At 44.2% G+C, this 23,464-nt stretch overlaps 1 protein-coding gene across 3 annotated transcripts in view; it reads left to right on the top strand.

Annotated features, from left to right (window-relative positions):
- me2 (malic enzyme 2, NAD(+)-dependent, mitochondrial) overlaps positions 1-23,464 on the top strand; it is a 110,189-nt gene that overhangs the window by 32,173 nt on the left and 54,552 nt on the right. For all 3 annotated transcript variants that reach the window (XM_038790515.1, XM_038790517.1, XM_038790516.1), the window contains exons 4-7: positions 801-950; positions 6,550-6,625; positions 11,368-11,529; positions 16,141-16,244. In XM_038790515.1, the coding sequence (XP_038646443.1) occupies positions 801-950; positions 6,550-6,625; positions 11,368-11,529; positions 16,141-16,244 (492 nt within the window). The remainder of the gene's footprint in view (positions 1-800; positions 951-6,549; positions 6,626-11,367; positions 11,530-16,140; positions 16,245-23,464) is intronic.

Genomic DNA, 23,464 nt, shown 5'->3' on the forward strand with positions numbered 1-23,464 from the left:
TATTCCAAGTGCCAGTTTTGTCACTCACGTCTTTCGAGTCTATTTAGTTTATTTTGAATATTCAGGTTTTATTGTAGTCCCTAAATCAAAAAGTACAACAGACTTTCTCAATGGACAAGAATGGAAATTAGTATTCCATTAACAAGCAATTGGTCAATCTCTAGTTGTTCTTGTGAAAGTAGTGATGAACAGCCTTCTTGACCTGTTGCAATCCATGTGGAGACATACTTTAGAGTGCTGTGAGGTAGAGAAGTCCCAGGTTTTGACCTAGTGATAATGAAAGAAAACTGAAATTTTAGTCAATCTAAAACAAATGCTAATGTTTTATTGCACTCCAGTCCTAGACTTAAAAACCTAAACCATTGTTTTACAATTTAAGATGCATTGGAAATTATAAAAGGACAAAATTCCTTAATCTGCAACTCATTCAAGCACTTTCTTGGGAGTTTGTGTACTTTAGACTTGTTGGCTTGTCATTACTTACATTTCAGCTTAGACCCTGTTAGGAGGTTGTGTGCGTGGCCTCATTCAAGATGTTAGTGAATCGCATGGTTATAATTCAGTGTACTGTGACATTTTATTTCACACCGAGGCCTTTGGTAGTAAAAACCTTGACTTCATTCTACACTAGTAAGCTTGGAAATAGTTGTTTTCTGGGGGCAACGGGGAGGAAATTTGGAGCAGGTTGAAATTATTTGCTTTTTAAAATCACAATTTTAAGACCCATAAATGCTAAAGAAAAATATCTTCATGTCAATGAACTTGCAGAATTTTGCTGTCATTTATTCTATTGTCTTTAGGTATGTTTACGTGATGGGAATACAGGAAAGAAATGAAAAATTATTCTACAGGATTCTGATTGACAATGTTGAAGAGTTGATGCCAATTGTTTATACCCCCACAGTAGGCTTGGCCTGCTTACGGTACGGACATATCTTTAGGAGACCAAGGTAAGTCAAAAGCTCACTTTTCACCATTCATATAGCATCATATAGAGTAATTGCATCCTGATTTCTTTATTTAATCTTGATGGCTATTTTTGATAAGAGAAAGGGTTTAGTTTATTTTTATTTTGAAATGAAATGAAATGAAAATTGTTTATTGTCGCAAGTAGGCTTCAATGAAGTTACTGTGAAAAGCCCCTAGTCGCCATATTCCGGCGCCTGTCCGGGGAGGCTGATATGGGAATCGAACCATGCTGCTGGCCTGCTTGGTCTGCTTTAAAAGCCAGCAATTTAACCTGTGAGCTAAACCAGCCCCTGACATGAATGCAACTCCAGTTAGCACTGTTGCTTCACAGCGCCAGGGTCCCAGGTTCGATTCCTGGCTTAGGTTACTGTCTGTGTGGAGTCTGCACGCTCTCCCTGTGTCTGCGTGGGTTTCCTCCAGCTGCTCCGGTTCCCTACCACATGTCCTGAAAGACGTGCTGTTTGGTAATTTGGACATTCTGAATTCTTCCTCTGTGTACCCGAACAGGCGCTGGAATGTGGCGACTAGGGACTTTTCACAGTAACTTAATTGTAATGGTAATGTAAGCCTTCTTGTGACAAAGATTTACACCCTATGAAGGCCAACATACCATTTGCCTTCTTTACTGCCTGCTGTATCTGCGAGCTTACTTTCAGAGACTGATGCACAAGGACACTAAGGTCTTGTTGAGTGTTCACCTCTCAATTCATACCCATTCAAATAATAACCTGCCTTCCTATTTTTGCCACCAAAGCGGATAACCTCACATTTATCCACATTATATTGCATCTGCCATGCATATGCCCACTCACAAAGATTGTCCAAATTACGCTGAAGCATCCCTATGAAAGGCGAGAATGGGTGGTCGCCTGGATTTAGAAGTATTGTCCGTGTGGAGAATAAATGCAATGTGAATTGGATGGGCCAAACGCCTATTTCCAGATTTTAATTTCTACACGGTTGCAGAATTGCCTGTTTATTAAAGACTTTATTAAAGGACGGGCCACGTTTCAGAAGCTTTGCCATGGTACAATAATCTGTTATACACCATGGTATAACACCGTGTTCTTTAAACTTTTTTTCCGGGGACCCATATTTACCAACCGGCCAACATTCAGGACTCAACCCGGCCGACCTGCGCGACCCACCATTTTCTCTTACCTTGTTTGCTGCTGCCAAAAATGGTGGAAATGGTTTTGGGTCCCTTTGGCCCTCGTACACGCTCCTCCAATCGAACATGTTGGATGAAGGTGAAGCCTTCCGGTGTCGGGAAGTATGGAGTATCCATCTATCCAAAGTTCTGCATTTTTTTTCCTGTAAAACCGTATCAAATAAACCCCCCCCAAACTTGTAAAAAAAAATATGAATAAAATAAATGATCAAAATAAAAATTAAATGAATAAAATATATGAATAAAACCCCCCCGAACTTGTAAAACAGAAAGCTGCAACCTTTTTAAAAAGAAAAACAAGCGGCGCCACGCATGCGTCGTGCGGCCGCATTTTTTTACATGTTTGTGGCGATTTTGAGGCTGCTAGCGGCCGGCGTTATTAACAGCCGGCTGCTGTGGCTGTTGCGCGCAGATTTGCGCGATTGGGAGCGCCGCGCCGGACGGCTCCGTGACCCACCCCGCGGGTCGTGCCCTTGAGTTTGTCAAGGGCTGGTATAACACACACTTATTCTTTCAGGGGGACGATAGTATATTCCAAATGTTACTGGATAGACTACAATTCTGTTTTTTTTCTTCTATTTGTCCTGAGTACAAGGAAAGTGTTTGCAAAACTTCCCAAATACGAGAGTCTTGGGACAAAGTTAAACTTTGAGTTGCTGAGAAAGGAAGTGAAACGAAAACTGAGTCTGTTGAAACATTCTCTGATGCTTTTGATATAAGAAAGGAAGTACAACCTGCTGAATTGTTACATTTTTAAATATTGAGGGAAATGACTAAGTATTCTCTAATGTTGTGGTTTGACTGAGACATCCAAAATGTACAGGTACATCCCGTGACACGTTTGAGTAGTTTTAAATTGCTTGAAAAACTGGGAGTAAATATTTTGTATTTGATTTCATGTTGAAAACGAATTAGAGGATGGAGAGTTAGACTACAGCATTCAAATTATAGGTTTTGTATACACATTGCTCTTTTAAGTAAGTTAAGCTTGAAAGCTTGGACCAGGAGGAACCAATACAAGTGTAAAGCAATCCTTTTTATTCCTTGATCCTTCTCGTGTCCTCTGTAAGATGGCTGACTTGTGCTATATTGTGGGTTGAGAGATGAATCTCCTTTGCCTTGTTCTCGTTATTGATGTTCATGTATGAGTTTGGAAAGTTAATTGAGTGTACTGATGGGGACAACGTTTACAACCTCAGCCAATCCTTTACCCACTATTGGCTCAGTCCTGCTCTGGTGCAAGCGAAAATAAAGACTCCAGCAGCATTCAAAGAAGAAACGATAATTCTGACAGAGCAAAACATTGAAGATGCTCTATTTGAAATTAAAACAAAAAAAGCTGTAAATATTCACCAATGTGAGCATTACCACAAATGCTGTGGTCTTTGAAAGGTCAGAGAGTTGAAATATCAACTCGTGTTTCCAGCATTTTCTGTTTTATGACATTATTAGCATCTCCATATTTATCATGTTCCATGAAATCTCCCACCTTATTTCCCTTGTCTCGTTGGCAAGAAGACAGACAAGATATTCTTGCGCTGTGAAATTACCAAGAAACCTAATGTAATCCAAGATTCCTACTGATGTGAACATAGCCTCTACTATACTGGTACAAATGTAAAAAGTAGAGATAATATTGAAATGAGTTATTATGGCACAAAGCAGATTTTTACTTCATTTTATTCCATTTTTTAAAAAAGGAGGGAAGAATGTCACATTTGCTGCACTTTTTCCTTTCACCCATGCTGCACAAAAAAACTGACACAAGACTGCCCTTAGAATCATAGAATTTACAGTGCAGAAGGGGGCCATTCGGCCCATCGAGTCTGCACCAGCCCTTGGAAAGAGCACCCTACCCAAGCCCACACCTCCACCCTATTCCTGTAACGCAGTAACCCCTCCCCATCTTTTGGACACTATGGGCAATTTATCATGGCCAATTGACCTAACTGCACATCGTTGGACTGTGGGAGGAAACAGGAGCATCCTGAGGAAACCCAAGCAGACGCGGGAAGAACGTGCAGACTCCGCGCAGACAGTGACCCAAGCCGGGAATCGAACCTGGGACCCTGGAGCTGTGAAGCAACTGTGCTAACCATTATGCTACCATGCTGCCCCTTCTGCACTTTAGATCAATAATCCTGATTAAAATGTTCTTCTCAAGTCTGATGTTCTATAACCAAAGATACTTATCTGACCATGTTGAGATTTGATTGCGGTGGAACATAATTCAAAAAATATTAAATCTCGACGGAACAGCAGCTCAGTGGTTAGCACTGTTGCTTCACCGCTCCAGGGTCCCAGGTTCGATTCCCGGCTTGGGTCACTGTCTGTGTGCTGTGTGCAGTCTGCACGTTCTCCCTGTGTCTGCGTGGTTTTCCTCCGTGTGCTCCGGTTTCCTCACACAAGCCCCGAAAGACGTACTGGTTAGGTTATTTGGACATTCAGAATTCTCCCTCTGTGTACCCTAACAGGCGCTGGAATGTGGCGACACGGTGCTTTTCACACTAACTTCATTGCAGTGTTAATGCAAGCCGACTTGTGACAATAAAGATTATTATTATTACAAAGAAACTGACTAATTTATGTCATCTCATTGCTGATTGTCTGATCTTGTGAAAAATGGCTGTAGTACTTGTCTACATTACAAGTCACAGCCCTTCAGAAGTTGAAAGTGAAGCGCTTTGTGAAGTTTGAGGGATTTATTTGTGAATTGCTTTGATTTAAGAAAGCAAGTTCAACTTCCCTCCACCTAAATCTCTATTGTTATAATATAAGAAACAAGCGAAGGCTATTCAGCCCTTTGAGACTGCTGCACCATTAAATACAATCATGGCTGAGCTGATCTTGACCCCAACTCCACTGTCCTATAATCTGTTCCCCATAATCATTAACTCCACGCTAGCTCAAAAACCTGTGCAACTCCAGTTTTCACTGCTATCTAAGAGAATTCAAAAGAGTAACAAGAGAAGAAATTCCTCCTCATCTCTGTATTAAATGGGTGACCCTTATTCTAAAATTATACCCCCTAGTCTTCGATTCCCCCCCCCCATGAGTGGAAACCTTCTCTCAGTATCTACTCTCTCGGAATAATGTGTTTCAGTAGTTACCTCTCATTCTTCCAAATTCTAATGAGTATAGTACCAATCTGCTCAACTCTCCCTCACAAGACAACTCCTTCATCCCAGCAATTAAACTAATGAACCTTGCATGAAATATATGGCATTAAAGCAGGCCATTTGGCCCAACAAGTCCATGCCAATATTTACGCTCCATTTGAGCTTGCTCCAATTGTTTCTCGTCTAAATCTCTCATAGTAATCATCTATTCTTCTACCTAAAATCCAGCTTAAAAGCCATCACAAGAAGAGAAACCAAAACTGTTCCCTGTTAGCCTGTCACCACCCCAGCCCCTATACTTAAGTGTGAAGATGTGGATATAAGGAGCTTTAGATTTTTCGATGCATGGGAATGCATGTCGAGTGGTTATTAAATCCAAGTCTGTTCCAATGTTTAAACTACATTAAGCACTTGAGTCAGAAATAAAATTTGCTGACCTCCGATTAGATTTAATTCCAATAATGTGGAATTAGTATAATTATGTCAATTATAGATATTAACTGGCCAATAGTTTTGATTGTTCTGTGGTTAACAGTGCACATTACATCAAATTAATTTATGACTTGGGAGGACAGCAGAAAGATTAGTAATCAGAGTGTACAGATAAAAGGTCATCGGTAAAAAAAAGCCAGATGTAAAATTAATTATTCTTGTGCAGCGGTTATGATCTGGATTGCACTGGATTGAAAGGGTAGTGGGACAAAATTCATCGGTAACTCTCAAAGGATTGGGGTTGGTGGGGCACATCGCAGGGCTATGGAGAAAGAACAGATCAGTGAAACTAATTGGATAAGGTAGATCGAGAGATGGTTACGCTTGTGGTGCAATCCCAAACTAGGAGATGTAAATACAACTCACTAAAAGCCGATAAAGAATTCAGGATGAATATCTTTAACTCACGCTAATGTGGATCTGACTATATTGTTTAGAAGTGAATAACATGTATTTAAGGGACGCTAATGAGAGCGAAGGAATAGAAGCATAATCTGAAGGGTAGAGATAGAATGGGAGGAGGCTTGTGTGGAACTGGCTGAATGGTCTATATCTGAGATGTAAATTCCAGCTAAGAATGATGTGTTTGAATAAACCTTTCCCAGCAAAGTAGTCGAGACAAGGACGTTAGAGGGGTGCAAAAAATGTCTCAAATGCTCAGATCAAATTTTAACGTTGGAAGAACAAGCTTTGCTAGATTGAAAGTTTTATTTTCCTTGATTATTGAGTTCTTGGAATAAATTGCAATTTTTTCACTTTTCATTTTTCTATGTTCATTTTTCTTTCACATTGCAACAGAGGTTTGTTTATTTCCATCATGGACAAAGGTCATATTAAATCAATTCTTGACAACTGGCCAGAAACGGATGTAAAGGTAAAGAATAAACTGTGTATTTAAAAAATAAGAGTTTGGTACCAAGCTTGGTGCGTTTTGATGTTTGGGCATTTTGATGTTTGGGCAATTTGGTAACATTTCTACACGAGATCAATTGGAGTTCGTTATTGGGCAGTAACCCAGTTGAGATAATTGGATGTTTCCATAAATATTAGACTGTGCTGCCTAAATTCAGAAATTACTTCCAGTCACTTTTCAATCCTGGTTCCCCAGTACTTCAAAGTCAAAATCTGCGGCATTAATAGTGAAATGCTGAATTATTCTAATCAGTCAGGGACGTTGGGTTGCTCAAATTGTAATGGAATTACACAAATGAGGACATTTAAAGCCGGAAATATTGGCCACAGTCAATGTTCTAACGAGAATAACTTTTATCGTATTGCTCAAGCTGATTTTGTGAGAACTTCTAATCTCTGCTGATTGTCAGGGTTACATATGAAAAATATCATGATATGATTGGGATGGGGAAGAAGGGATTTGTTTCTTTAATTTGGGTAGAGAATGATATCAGTGCCAAGAACATGAAATCTGTGGTGGGGCTGGCGGCAGTGGTTTTGTTTTTCCCAATGTTAATGGAGGAATATAATAAGTGTATAAGAAACAGAAGCAGGAGTGAACAAAATGGCTGCGCCATTTAAAAAGATTCTGGATGATCTTTAACATCAACTCCACTTTCTCACCTAATCCCTTGATTCCTTTCCTAAAATCTATCAATCTTAGCCTGAATATACTCGGCGATTGAGCATTCATAGCCCTCTCTTTTTAAAAAAAAATGTTAATTCTCCTTTTTCACATTTTCTTCCAAATTTACACCCACCAATAATAAACAATAATCAGTAACCAATATGTCAATCCCCATATCAATAACAACGATCCCATCCTCCCACCAAACCCCAAACATTAGCCCGCATGTTCACACAAACAAATGACAAAAAGGAATCAGGAATCACCTGTAGTCACCATTAACACACAGGCCCCCTCCCCCACCCCTCCCATTCACTCCTCTCCCCCCCCCCCCCCCCCCCCCCCCCCACTAATGTTCGATACTATCCAGCTCTTGAAAGTGCATAATGAATAACGCCCATGAATTGTAGAATCCCTACATCCTTTCCCTTAGTTCAAACTTAACCTTCTCAAGAGTCAAGAATTCTAACAGGTCCCCCCACCATGCCAGGGCACAGGGTGGGAGGTTGTTCTCCATCCCATCAGGATCCGCCTTCGGGCGATTAACGAGGCGAAGGCTACACCATCTGCCTCTGCACACGTTTCTAACCCTGGCTGATCCGACACCCTGAATATGGCCTCCTGGGGGCCCGGGTCCACTTTCACGTGCACCACTTTAGAAATTGTCCCAAAAACCTCCTTCCAATAATCCTCTAGCTTTGGACAGGACCAAAACATATGAACATGATTATTCCCCCCCACAACTTTCACACATCTACTCCTTCAAAGAATCAGCTCATCCTCGCCCTCTGTATACCACCTTCAGCTGTATCAGCTCCAACCTCGGGCATGAGGTGGACGCGCTTACTTTCCGGAGCACCTCACACCAGAATCACTCCTCCATATCCTCTCCCAACTCTACCTCCACTTTGCTTTGATCCCTTCCAGTGGTGCCTTCTCCCCTTCCAAAATAGCTCTGTAAACCGCCGACACTATCCCCTTCTCCAGTACCCCTGTCGTCAGCACCTCTTCCAGTAATGTGGAGGCCAGCTCTACCGGAGAGCTCTGTATCTCCTTTATGGCAAAATCTTGAACCTTCATGTATCTAAACATTTCCCCCTGCTCCACCCCATATTTCGCTTCCAGCTCCTTCAATCCTGCAAACCGACCCCTAAGAATCAAATCTTTTAGTGTCTTAATCATTCATAGCTTTCTTGGTAGGGAATGCCAAATATTCTCAACCCTGTGGGTGAATGAAATAATTTCTCCTCGTCTCACTTAACCTGTCTGTATCATTAGTGCACCTACATATATTATATACTGGGCCCCCTCATCATAGTCATTAATATAGATTGTAAAAAGCTGGGTCCAAGCACTGATCCTTGCACTGCCTGTCAATCTGAAGATTACTTGTTTATTCTTCATCTCTGTTTTCTGTCTTTAACCAATTCTCTGTTGTTGCTCATTTGTAGCCCTCCCTCCAAGCCCCTGAAGTTCTTATCTTGTGCAATAACCAGGAAAGGGACTTAAAAGTCGATCATGTGGACCACATTAGCTTGAAGAGGGGATATGGAGATGCTCAAACGAGAGGTGGTTTTGCGGCTCAGTCTCTGAGCTTGAGCATTCAAAAAAAAAATACATTTTTTAACTGGATAAGAATTTAAACATTATAGTCATATGTTCTGTTGGATGAATATTATTGCAATAACATACCAACCTTGCAAAAAACTGAAATCTTGTCAACAGAGTATTAAAACTTGGTAGTAATATTTCAGGGTCTAATAAGTTTGACTTCTGCAAAAAAATATTTACATCATCTGAATTGTATTTCACACTTTTAGGGGTGTCCAGCTATCAATACAATTGCAGTGATTGCATTTGGCGGCAAAGGGGATAATGGAATATGTCTCTTGCTGAGATTTGTGAGCCTCAGCACTCATTGTTGAAGTACACTAGTTAATGAAAAGCCGAAAGCAAGACTACGGAGTACTGAGACTCTTGAGGTGCTGCTTGGTTCAGGTTGAGTTTGTTTTCCAAGGGTAGATACAAAAGGAGATGGCTTGAAGGGAGTATGGGGATAGGGGTGACAAGGATGTCTTGTCGGTCTCAGCAAGCAGAGGAACAGAGAGACCATGAGAACTGGCATGATCCTGGGATGGCTGTAAATATGAGTAAAATAATTCATATGGAATAAGTTTTTAGAACGTTGAGTTTGGCAGAGAGAAGGGAGTGAGCCATGCTGAAGACACAAAGGACAAGAAGTTACAGTGCAGTGGATAATTAAAGAAATGAGAGAAGCATACAGTATCTTGGAAACAAAGTTATGGTGCTAAACGGTGGGGATTTTAAAGAAAAAAAAAACAAGAGGGTTGGAGCAGTTCAAGTCCTGTGGAAAATGTGATTGCTATCATGCGCTACATTATGAGTACAGCATAAAGGATGTACTAGCAGAGCATTTAGAAATACATAATATAATCCAGCAGAGTCAGCATGGCTTCATGAAGGGGAAGTCATGCCTGACTAATTTATTTGAATTCTTTGAGGTGGTAACCAGCAGGATAGATGAAGAAGAACCAGTAGATGTCTAATACTTGGATTTCCAAAAAGCGTTCAATAAGGTTCTGCACAAAAGGCTACTTAATAAGATAAGAGCCCATATTGTTGGAGGTACTAAATTAGCATGGAAAGAAGATTGTCTAACTAATAGAAGACAGAGTTGGGATAAGAGGGGCATTTTCAGGATGACAAGCTGTAGGTATTAGAGTGCCACAGGGATCAGTGCTGGGCCCACAATTATTTACAATATGAATGACTTAAATAAGGAAAGTAAATGTGCTATTGCCAAGTTTGTTGTTGACACAAAAAGACAAGTGGTGAGGATGATGCAAGAGTCTATAGACAGGTTAAGTGGGTGGCCAAAAATTTGACAGATGGAATATAATGGGTGGGATTCTCCGTCCCGTTCCAGTTTTCTGGTGCCCCCCCCCCCCCCCCCCCCCCCCCCCCCCCCCCCCCCCCCCCCCCCCCGGTCAGTGGGATTCTCTGTCTTGGCAGCCGACCAGTGGGGTTTCCCATTGTGGGCACTCCCACGCCATCGGGAAATCCACGGGCGTGAGTGCGCTGCTGGCGAAGCGGAGGATCCTACCGACGGAGAATCTAGCTCAATATAGATTGGGACTGTACTCATTGGAGTATCGAAAAATGAGAGATGACCTCATTGAGACGTATAGGATATTGGGGTGGGAGCTGGAGTTGGGACTTGACAGGGTAGATGCTGAGCAGTTGATTCCCCTTGTGGGAGAGTCTCTGGCCAGAAGGCATGATCTCAGAGTAACGGGTCGCTCATTTCGGACAGAGATGAGGATGAATTTCTTCTCCCCAAGGATAATGAATCTGTGGAATTCTTTACCGCAGAGAGCTATAGATAGATGCTGGGTCATTAAGTATGTTCAGGGCTGAGATAGACAGATTTTTAATCAGTAAGGGAACCAAGGGTTATGGGGATAAGGCAGGAAAGTGGAGTTGAGGATTATCTGATCAGTCATGATCTCAGTGAATGATGGAGCAGACTCGATAGGCTGAATAGCCTACTTCTGCTCCTATGTCTAATGGTTTTATCTGATTTAACAGTTGTTGATGTTTGAGTCATTCCCCAATTGGGGCATGGCGATCTGAGATTCTTGTTATTGTGTATAAACTAATACTTAGGCTTTCTGGTCCTTTCTCTCCTTAATGTTTAAATTTATCTGAGTTTACTAATCTGTGCAATGGGAAGCGAATTAGATAATCTGTTTGACGTTTAAATCTTTGCATTACTGTTAATCCTGATGCTACATTCTTGTAGAATAACTAAGTACGTTTGCCTCAACTGCACTGTTTAACCTGAATTGTTTTCGTAACTGCGCTGCAGGTATACAAAAATATTCAAGATTAAATAGTTTCAGCTCACATAGTAATATGTTGCATAGTGTTTTTAAATGTGAGAATACTTTGATTTTAAAGCACGTTGAAAGATTTGTTAGATTAGTAACTCATCTTAATTTTATTTCTCATTTTAGGCTGTAGTTGTAACAGATGGAGAACGAATATTGGGACTTGGAGATCTGGGGGTTTATGGGATGGGAATACCAGTGGGAAAGCTGACTCTATATACAACATGTGCTGGAATAGATCCCCGTGTGTGCCTTCCCGTTTGTATCGATGTGGGTACTGACAATGAGGTAACTGAATTAATCTAATTGTACATTATGTAGTTGCATGGCACCTACACCTTCCATCTGGATGAAATTAATCATTTTTACCTGTTAGCACATTAACCGGATAATCATATTCACCCTATTTAAAAATACTTTGGACTTTTATTAAATATAGGTTTTCAACCCAAAATAATAGGTGTGTGGTTGGGGAGGGAGAAAGCTTTCATTTTTTTAAGCTGCTAGCTTGAGCCATCAGTCTAACATCTGCTGGATGATAGCTTCACCAAGTTGATTTTTTAATAGCATTTATTATGACCTTATTAAATATTGAATGGTTAAAACTATAATCTATGTTCCATCTTGCAGCTGTCGTTTCACTTTCTTGTAAATCAATGGGGGAGGTGGTGGTTTGGTGGTGTTACCACTGGACTGGTAATACAGAGGCCCTGTCTAATGCTCTGTGGGCACGGGTTCAAATCCCACAATAGCAGCTGGTAGAATTTAAATTCTGTTAGTAAATCTAGTAATTCAGGGTGGCATATTAGCACAGGGACTGCGGCGCTGAGGATCAGTATTTGATTCCGGCCCTGGGTCACTGTCCGTGTGGAGTTTGCACATTCTCTCCGTGTGTGCGTGGGTTTCGCCCCCACAACCCAAAGATGTGCAGGGTAGGTGGCTTGGCCACACTAAATTTCCCCTTAATTGGAAAATATGAATTGGGTACTCTAAATTTAATAAAAAGAATTAAGTTTTAAAAGGTTAGAACGGTTATAAGAGATGTAGGAAGTCACCACACTCTGGCGCCATCTTGCTTCCAGCTCTGTCTTTATTTCTTTGTCTTTTTCGAAAATGTTTTTATTCAGGTTTTTCATGACATAAAATTTTTTAAAAAGCAAGTCTATGCAGACCAGATACAGTGCCAGACAGGGTCACCATGTAGCCCGGTGGAACTGGTTGGGCACGGGGGTACAGCATCATGCAGACATGTAGGCTATTCACCCCCTGCAGACAATGGATATTGGAATCAAACTATCAATGGTGGCCTTCCTGCTAGTTGCCGCAGCCCTGGTGGATGCACTGCGGCTGTAAAAACAGGCGATGCTCGAGGAGGAGGAAGCTGCAACAGCGGGACATGACAGAAGGCAGCCACCCAGGATGGAGAGCTGGCCACGCAAGTAGCCGAGGAGGAGGATGAGGTGCCAAGGAGGCGCCGCATGAGGCCTCACATGTACCGGCAGCCCTGTCATTTGAGGACCTGCCGGACTGGGCATGCCGCCAAAGATTCTGGCTGAGTTTGTAGATGGTGCGACATACCTGCCAAATCATGGCACACCTGACACCACGGGAATATGGGAGAGGGCACCCGTTGCCGGTGGCCTTCAAGGTGATGGTTGTCCTGAACTTTTACACCACCGGGTCCTTCCAGGCGCCGGGTGGGGACCTGCCCGGGATCTCTCTGACCCCAGTGCACAGGTGCATCTGCACCGTCTTGGAGGTCCTATATGCCCCGGCTTGGCTCCTGGGTGACAGGGGTTATCCACTGCGGTTGTGGCCCCCGGGCTACTCCATGGGATAAGGGTACAAGCGGATCTACCTCTGAAGTTACCCTGTTACTTGCTGATGCCAGTCCTGGAGGTCCGCTCTGGTCTCAGCCAGGGTCTGCATGCTCATGGCTATGGAGCACAGGGAGTGGACCATTTATGTCTGGGACTGTGCCACATCATCTACTGACTGTGCTACCACCATCTCAGTTTGTGTCACATCGGCCAGCCCCTGGGCAATGCCGCCAATATTCCCAGCCAGGGCCTGCTGTGACAGGGCCAAATCAGGCTTGTGGCTGCAATACCCAGGTGGCTCTGGCACATGGTTGCCTGTAAGACAGCAATCCTGTCCTGGGCCTCGGCCAGCGCTTGGACAGAATTCCTTGGACATGCTTATTCATAGCCAAATCCTTCGCCCCCAATGCCTCCACTGTGGATGTGACCCGTGCCGAGTTGGTCGGCACCACCTCCTGCTGTACATGGTAGGACTCCTCCAACTGCACCTGTAGGTGCTGGATGCTTGCCGACAACCCCTCGTGTAGTCCCTGGCTCTGCGACTGCGTCTCCAGAATCGATGGGACTGTCCGTTCCAGAAGCCCGAAACCTGTCTGGACGGCAGCTAGTCCCTGGGGTCAGCCCGCTCTCCAACCACCCGCCCCCTCGGGAGTTTCTTTCTCAACCTGTTCTACTGGATCAGCTGTGTAGTGCGCCCAGATAGTGTCCCAGGAGCCTCTTCACTAAAGTGTCCAACCGAGGTGAGTGCCCCTGGGATTATGGAAGGTGTTGGAGACAGCTGTGATAGGAAGTCAGTGTCATCCTCAGGCTCGAGCTCCGAGGTGTCCATAGTCTCTGGTCAAGGGCTGCCGTCCGAGCTGCTCTAGCTGCTGGTGCTCGGCTCATGGGGCAGGTCCGGCTGTAGCACTGGCTGGGGGCGGGGGAACGGCAGATGGACCTGCCCCATCTCCAGCAGGTCCTGTGTGTCTGTGTGCGTATGTGCGTGCGTGTCCTCCACCCTAGCGACATCTATTTCCTCCGGCCCGCCAACCGCGTCCAGGACCCTGTGCTCTGCTGCGGTCGGTGGTCCTCCACTTTTCTTCTGCTCCTGGCCGTTATGGGCAGCCTTCTTCTGGGGGTTGGGGGCAAATGGAAAACAACAGTGATAGACAGTCCGTCGCATGCAGCCCAGCGGGTGGGTAGCTGGTGGCCTCAGTGGCCTGGGCACCAAGCCATGGCGGCCAGTAAGGGTCCCAACATATGGTTCAGGGTGGGGATTCGGTCGCCCTCCGGGTTGGGGGATTGGGGTTGGGTTATGGATTTGTGGGACGCAGGTTAGTGCCAGCGGCGCGGTGTTGCCTACTCGCCCTGGCCACCATGAGGAGGTTGTGCAGCTTTTTTCGCACTGCTGGCCGATCCGAACAGGGTTGCCCACGGCGCTGGCCACCTCTGCCACCTGCGCCCAGGCACGGCAAATGATGCCGACTGGCCTTCCCGGGCTGGGGTACAGGGTCATCCGCCTCTCCTCCACTGTGTTCAAGAGGGTCTCCAGCTCAGTGTCGTTGAAGCGTGGAGCCGCTCTACTTCCTGCCATCCTGTTGGCTGGGATGGAGTGTGCAGGGAGTGAATTGTGTTTATGCGGCTGCAGCTTGTCAGCCTCCTGAGTGTCAATCGCGAATCCGGCTAGCCCGTCAACAGTAGCAGAATCGGTCCAGATGCGCCTCCAGTTTTGCTGTTGCGGAACTCCACGAGTCCTGCACTGGCGTCAACATTGTCTCTGAAATGGAGAATCCAGCCCATTATCTGAAGAGCGTTAGCAAACAAAGTGCCTCTTTTAAATAGTTGAAAGAGGCTTATGCTTGCCTTTGCAACCAGAAAATGTCTGATACTGTATTAATTTGAAAGTAAACTGCCAGTGAAGATGAAAATGAATTGGTATCTATAAGGACTAATAAGTAGAGAGGTGCCAAAGTTGGGAGCTTATTGATTTTGATGTCCGCTTTTTTGTGTCCGCATTAGTCCATTAGTCTCCTTCACAATTTAACTCGCTAATGTCTGCCACTTTTAATGTATTGATTCAGTGGAAGTTTGTCCGTTTTAATTTATTAGTGGTACTCCAGAAGTGACGTAGCTTTGTTAGTGAATCATGATGCATGTGCTTCCAGTGTTGATTTGTTCTTCTGTGTTTTATTTCTGTTTGACTTGATTGGTGTCACAAATACACATTTTCTTTCTGTTTAAGTTCTAACTAAGGGTTGCACAGGGGGTAGCACTGCTGCCCCACAGCGCTAGGAGCCCAGGTTCGATTCTGGCCTTGGGTGATTATCTGTATGGAGTTTGCACGTTCTCCCTATGTCTGCGTGGGTTTCCTCTGGGTGGTCCGGTTTCCTCCCAGTGTCCAAAGATGTGCAGATTAGGTGGATTGACTATGCTAAATTGCCCTTAGCATCCAAAAAGGTTGGGTGGGGTTATGGGAATGGGGGATTGGGCCGTAGTATGGTGCTCTTTCGGAGGGTTGATACTGACTCAATGGGCTGAATGGCCTCCTTCTGCACGGCAGGGATTCTATGAATAGTTTAAGACATATTTACTAACTGGGAGCAAATGTTTAAATGTATGCTGATCACAAACAAAAAAGTAAAACCTTTCAATTTAACAGATCTTGGACTCTATGGTTTTATACACATGGCTTCTTTTGACCATTAAGTGACCATGATGTTAGGTGTTTTTGTCTCTGTTTCACTTTCTAACAATTCACTATATACCCTCTCTGAAAAACGGTGTGCTAAAATTCTGTGTGGGTATGTATCTTTTTTATCGGTGTGTCTCTTTGTTTCCCATTGTGCATGTGCCTCTCTTGTTCTGTCTCGCTGTGTCTCTCATAATCTAAACTGTTAAAAGGTGGGAGTTCGGGGAGTGAATTTTGTTTGCACAGGATGGCATTCCTTGTTTGTTCTGAGTGGGAGTTTAAGTACTTTCATTTTTAAACCCTACATAATCTAATTCTGAGAGTTCCGTGGGAGCTCCATTGAGTATGGTAAAACTTGTTTAGGAATATCTCTTTTCAGACTTCAAAATGGCATTTTTTTTCTTTTTGTAGAATCTATTGCAAGATCCCTTTTACATGGGTCTTTACCAGAAGAGAGACCGTACACAGCACTACGACGAACTTCTTGATGAGTTTATGGAAGCGGTTATAACCAAGTTAGTGAATCGACTTTCTGACTGTTGAGGCTTAACTTCATAAGAAATAAAAGTGCATTTTTATCTTGCACACTCTCATCAAGCTTTATCAATCGGGGAGGAAAGCCTTTGTTAGCATTTTTCTGCAGTCTATGGTACAGTCACCGAAGGCCAGAATCGAACCTAGGTCCCTGGCGGTAAGATGATTGGTTGGTGAGTAACTGGTATTAGGGACTGTCTTTAGCTGAAACTTAAATAACAGCTAGGGAACGAAGCTAGGATGATAAAGGAGTAAAGAAAAAGTGAATCTGAAAGCAGAACCAGGTGGTTAAAAGACTAAGAAAGATCGGATTGCACGTTTACATCTCCTAAGGAAATCTAAACAGCTGTTTGGGTGAGTACAGTTGGGTAGATACTTACTACTACTATTGGGTATAACTGTTAGGATATCATTGTGTGATTCATTGAAATAAATATATTCTATAATAACGAAGAGCGCAAGTAGGGCCCTAGTTGATCTTGTTTGATACTGAAATTATTAATTTAACTGAAAGGGAGAAGACGTGGCAGAAGAGCTCCAAGCCATGGTTGGCTCTTCTTGCTCCATGTGGGAGACCAGGAATGCTTCCAGTTCCCAGCACCAGCATGTGTGCAGGAAGTGCCTCTAGCTGCAGCTCCTGGATGCTGGAGCTTTTGAGCTAGAGCGGCGTCTGGGGACACTGGGACAAGGCGGTATCCTGGATAGCCTGTATAGAGATGTGACTGCTCTCTCCAGCAGGTGTGGTCGCCTGAATAAACTGTTGCTGATTTTCAAATCGCTCCTTTACATGAAATTGAATTTGGAATCGTCGGCAATTGCCCTCCAAAGCCAATTTAAGTGCACACCTCTGGGTCCTTGCAAAGCAAAGCGCATTGTTAATGATCCCAGTGGCAACTTGATAGCCATCGTGAGTGTTTCCACCCATCAGAAAGTTGAACCCAGAAAGATATAGTAGCCATCGCAGTGTTTACAGGAGTTATAATCAAAGGGGGTTTGATAAGCTAGATAGCATTCCTGGGAGAGCAGACACAATGAATGACCTTTCGACATTTTACCATCTATAAATCAAAGACCTGTCGCCTGTTGAGAACATTAGTGATAATGCAAATAGCAGGATCAATTCTTTTTGCCACGGTACTCTTTGGTTTTGTTGGTTTTTCTTTGAACAGCATATTGTGCCACTATTATCTGATCTTTCTCTTGATATTACCAGCATTTTGAAGGGTGATTCATGTATTCCTCTGTGTAAATGTCTCTTTTTGTTTCTGTAACATCTATGGTGCAATTTTAATTTTCTTGGTCAAATACAGTTTGTTTATGTACATGATCTTCTTTGGTTTCCTCTTAAATTTTATCCAGAATTGATCAGATCGGAGGCCAAATTCTGTGATGAATAACTTGCCTCCTGACTCCCCAAAGCCACCATCTATCTGCAAGGTACAAGTCAGGAGTGTGATGCAATACCATCCTCTTGCCTGGATGAGTGCAGCTCCCAACAACATGCAGGCTTTACACCATCCAGGCAGAGCAGCCTGCTTGGTTGGCACCCCCATCCACCACCTTAACCATCCACTCCCTCCACCATCAATACACAGTGGCTGTGGTGTGTAACATCTACAAGATGCACTGCAGCAACTCACCAAGACCCCTTTGTGAACTCTACCACCTAGAAAGGACAGCGGATACATGGAAACATCACCACCTGCAGGTTACCCTCCAAGCCACTCGTCACCCTGACTTGGAAATATATCACCGCTCCTTCACTGTCGCTGGGTCAAAATCCTCAAACACCCTCACCGTTCTCCCCATGTGTGCGTGGGTGCTCCGGTTTCCTCCCACGGTCCAGGGATGTGCAGGTTGGGTGGATTGGGCATGATCAATTGCCCTCAAGTGTCCAAAATTTCCCTTAGAGTTGGGTGGGGTTACTGGGTTATGGAGATAGGGTGGAGGTGTGGACCTTGGATAGGGTGCTCTTTCCAAGAGCCGGAGCAGACTCGATGGGCCGAATGGCCTCCTTCTGCACTGTAAATTCTATGAACTAGTCTCATTCTACGTGACCTGACCCTACCACGTAGGTTTCAGCTTGTCCACCACCACCAAGGCCAATCTCAGTGACTAGACCACAGGGCGCAAGGCCTCACCAACGAAGTGGGAATGCCCGAGCCAACCCTAGACCGACAGGTACCCGCCCGAACACACCGGAAGGTGAACTCGACATTGCCGCCCCATGAGACCAGACCAACCCACGTACAACCTCCTCCAGTGAACCTGTCACCGCTACCATCATCCACAATCCCTCCGAACGTAACCACCTACCTTACGGAAATCCAACCCTCCCATCCAAGAGCAGCCGTCGACCCAGGAAACTGAGAAAACACGCTGGCCTGCAGGTGAGACTTAAATTACATGGCTTCAAAACCACTCTCCCAGCATACGTCCAAGCGATTGAGAACAAGCTGGATGACCTCAACGCTAGACTTACCTCCCAGAGAGAAGTGAGAAACTGCTGTGTGCTCTGCTTCACCGAGACATGGCTTACTCTGGCCACACTAGACTGTGCCATCCAACCCGAAGGCTTCTCGATCCACTGGATGGACCACACGATGGCCTCAGGCTAGTCAATGGGTGGGGCTGTTTGCCTCCTCATCAACACCTCCTGGTGTTCGGATGCAGTGTCCCTTGCGTGCCATTGCTGCCCAGACCTAGAATAGTGACGTGTCGCCCTTTCTATCTCCCACGTGAATTCACCTGTGTACTCATCACAGCAGTCGATATCCCATCCCAGGCGGAAGTGAAGAAAGCACTTGACGAATTACGCTCCACCATCAACAACGAAGAAACAAATCACCCTGAAGCCCTGACAATCATGGCTGGAGACTTCAACCAGGCCAAGCTCAGTCAGGTTCTATCCAAACTCCATTAACATAATATCTCCTGCCACCAGAGGTGCAAACACCTTGGATCAATGCAACACGAGCATCAAAGGCCCCTACCGCTTCATTCCCCGACCATACGTTGGCAAATCCAACCAAAAGTCGATACTCCTACTACCAGCTTACAAACAACAACTCCAGCGTGCTGGTCCGAGGCATCAGAGGACATTCTCCACGATTGCTTGGAGTTTGTGGACTGGTCCATATTCAAGGCCGCGGCAGCTAATCTGGACGAGTATGCAACCACCGTCACAGACTTCATCAGTAAGTGTGTCGAGGACAGTTTACCAAAGAAGACAATACGGGTATTCCCCAATTGGAAACCATGGCTCAACCAAAGAGTCCACTCCCTGAGACCAGAATCCTGAACCTCAATAAAGGTAACTATGATGATATGAGGCTTGAGTTGGCTATGATGGACTGGGAAACATTACTGAAAGAAAGGACAATGGACCGCAATGGCAGGCATTCAAGGAGCAAATAGCTTAACTCCAAATGTTGTTTATTCCTATTTGCCGCATGAGTAGGAAGGGAACTGTGGCCAAACATGGCTTACAAGGGAAATTAGAGATAGCATTAGATTCAAAGAAGATACAAATTAGCAAGAAATAGCCATAGACCAGAGGATTGGGAACAGTTTAAAATTCAGCAAGGAGGACAAAGGGATTGATTAAGAAGGGGAAAATACAATATGAAAGTAAGCTAGCGAGGAACATAAAAACTGACTGTAAAAGTTTCTATAGGTATATAAAGAAAAAAAGATTGACAAAAAAGAATGTAGGCCCCTTTCAGTCAGAAACGGGAATTCATAAGAAGGAACAAAGAAATGGCTGAGGAACTAAAATCATAACTTTGCTTCTGTCTTCACAAAGGAAGACTTGAATAATGTACCGGAGGTTCTAAGGAACAAAAGTTTTGATGAGGAGCTGAAAGAAATTGTTTCGGTGAAATTAATGGGACTGAAAGCGGACAAATCTCTAAGGCCTGATAATCTTCATCCCAGAGTACTGAAGGAAGCAGCTCTAGAAATAGTAGATCCATTCTTTGGACTCTGGAATAGTTCCTACAGATTAGAGGTTAGCTAATATAAGACCACTATTCAAAAAGGGAGGTAGAGAGAAAACAAGGAACTGTAGACTTGTGAGCCTAATGTCATTAGTAGGGAAGTTGCTAGAGCCCATTGCCAAGGATTTCATAGCACAACATTTGGAAAGCAGCGATATAATCAGACAAAGTCAGCATGGATTTATAAGAGAGGAATCATGCTCGACAGATCTTCTAGAATTCTTTGAAGATGTAGCTAGTAGAGTTGACCAGGGATGTGGTTTATTTAGACTTTCAGAAGGCCTTTCGACAAGGTCTTGCATAGCAGATTACTATGTAAAGTTAAAGCATATGGGTTTGCAGGTTGTGTCTGAGATGGATAGAAAGCTGATTAGCAGACAGAAAGCCAAGAGTTGCAATAAATGGGCAAGTGACTAGTGGGGTACCGCGGGGATCTGTGCTACGATCCCAACTGTTCACATTATATATTAATGATTTGGACGAGGGAACTAAGGGGGTGATTCTCCAATATGGAGCCCAAGTGTTTGCGCCGTCGTGAACGCCTGGTTACGACCGATTCTGGCTCCCACAGGGCCAGCACGGCGCTGAAGCGGTTCACGCCGCTCCAGCCTCCTTTCCGCCGCGCAAACCTGCGCATGCACCGGCGACCTCTTTAGCGCGCCAGCCCCGACTCAACGTGGGGTCAGTGTTCAGCGGCCGGCTGCGCCGGAAAGTACGTCCGGTGAGGGAGAGGCTGGCCTGCCGATCGGTGGGCCCCGGTCGCGGGCCAGACCCCATTGGAGGCTCCCCCCGTTGGAAGCAAAAATAGGAAAGCTGATTGTTATTTGAATGGATGTAAATTGAGAGACATGGATAGTCTGTGAGACCTTGGTGTCCTTGTACATCAGTCGCTGCAAGTAAGCGGCCATGTACAGCAGGCAGTAAAGAAGGCAAATGGTATGTTGGCCTTCTTAGCGAGAGGATTTAATTATATGAAGAGGGATGTTTTGGTAAGGCCACACCTGGAGTATTGTGTTCCGTTTTTGGTGTCCTTATCTGAGGAAGGATGTTCTTGCTGTGGAGGGAGTGCAGCAAAGGTTTACCAGGCTGATTCCTGGGATGGCATGACTATCATATGAGGAGAGACTAAGTCAGTTAGGATTATATTCAATAATATTTGGTGTGTCAGAAGATCTGGGAGTCCAGGTGGGGAGAGAGGCCGATGTATTGGGGTTTGGTAGCCTGGAGACCGGTGTGTCGGTGTGTGTGTGTGTGTGTCGGCGAAGGGGGTGAATGTGGTGGGATGTTGGTATTGGGGGGGGGAGGCTCAGCATTGCCCCAAACTTTGGTCATGGGCTATAAATAAGGGAAATCATATTGGAGTTCTTTGAAAAGGTAACGAACTATGGATAAAGGGGAACCGGTGGATTTGCTGAACTTGGATTTCAAGAACACATTCAAAATCGTTCTACATCAAAGTTCTTACGGGAAAATAAAAGCTCATGATGTGCGGGGTGAATAGAAGCTTGGCTAGCTCATAGGAAACAGAGTTGGCATAAAAGTGTAATTTTCTGATTGACCAGATGTAACAAGCGGTGTGTCACAGGGATCAATGCTGGAGTCATTTTTATAAATGACTTGGATGAAGGAACCGATGGTATTGTTGCTAAATTTTCTGACGGCAAATTAAAGCTGCGAAGAAGACGTACAAAGGCTACAAAGGGACATAAATAGGTTGTAAATGGGCAAAGATATGTAAAATGGAGCATAATGTGACAAATGCAAATGTGTCTATTTTAGCAGGGAGAATAAAAAAGAAGGATATTAGCTCAATAGTGAGAGATTGTAGAGTACTAAGATGCAGACGGATCTGGGTGTCCTAGCGCATTAATCACAAAAGGTTAATATTAATGTACAGCCTGTAATTTAAAAAGCGAATAGAATGTTATTGTTTATTGTCAGAGGAATTGACTATGCAAGCAGAGAGGTTGTGTTTCATTTATATAGGGCAATGGTGAGACTACATCTGGAGTACTACAGAATTGGTCTCCTAATTCAAGGAAGAATGTCAATTCATCGGAAGCAGTTCAGAGAAGGTTTATCAAATTAATATTTGGAATGGGTGGATTGTCTTGTGAGGAGAGATTGGATGGGTTAGGCTTGTATCCACTGAAGTTGAGAAGAGTAAGAGGTGACTTAATTTAAGCATGTAAGATGCTGGGGCAGCACGGTAGCATTGTGGATAGCACAATGGCTTCACAGCTCCAGGGTCCCAGGTTCGATTCCAGCTTGGGTCACTGTCTGTGCGGAGTCTGCACATCCTCCCCGTGTGTGTGTGGGTTTCCTCCGGGTGTACCGGTATACTCCCACAGTCCAAAGATGTGCAGATTAGGTGGATTGGCCATGATAAATTGCCCTTAGTGTCCAAAATTGGCATTAGTGTTGGGTGGGGTTGCTGGGTTATGGGGATAGGGTGGAGGTGTTAACCTTGGGTAGGGTGTTCTTTCCAAGAGTCGGTGCAGACTCGATGGGCTGAATGGCCTCCTTCTGCACTGTAATTTCTATGCTGAGGGGCTTGACAGGGTGGATGTGGAAAGGATGTTTCCTCTTGTGGGAGAATCTAGACCTGAGGCCACTGTTTAACAAGTAAGGATCTCTCATTTAGGACAGAGATTACATTTTCTTTCCTCAAAAGAGTTGTGAGTTTTTGGAATTCTTTGTTAAAAGGGGGCGGAGCAGAGTCTTTGAACGTTTTTAAGGCAGAGCTAGATAGATTCTTGATAACCCAAGGGGGTGAAAGGTTATCAGAGTTTGGTTTGAATATGGAGTTGAGCTTCCAATCAGATTAGCTATGATCTTGTTGGATATTGGAGCAGGGTTGAGGGCCAAATGGCCTACTTCAGCTCCTAATTCCTATGTTTGTATGTAACTGGGAAAGTAAGTTGTGAGGATGTAGATAGAACTGCAAATCAAGATAAATAGGTTTAGCAAGTGGGAAAGGAAAGAGCATGGGAAGGATAAATAGAAAAACACTTTTTTTTTAAAAATGTTGAGAGACTGGGAAATATTGGTATTCCGAAGGACCTAGGTGTCTGAATGCATGAATTGCAAAGTTGATATGCAGGTACGGCAAACTGTTTGGAAGGTAAGTATTACATTAGCTTTTGTTACTTAACTCCGAAGTAAGTACAAGTAAATATATTTTTACTGCAATTATGCAGTGT

Source organism: Scyliorhinus canicula, chromosome 3 (genome assembly GCF_902713615.1).
Source record: "Scyliorhinus canicula chromosome 3, sScyCan1.1, whole genome shotgun sequence".
In the NCBI taxonomy this organism is placed as follows: domain Eukaryota; kingdom Metazoa; phylum Chordata; class Chondrichthyes; order Carcharhiniformes; family Scyliorhinidae; genus Scyliorhinus; species Scyliorhinus canicula.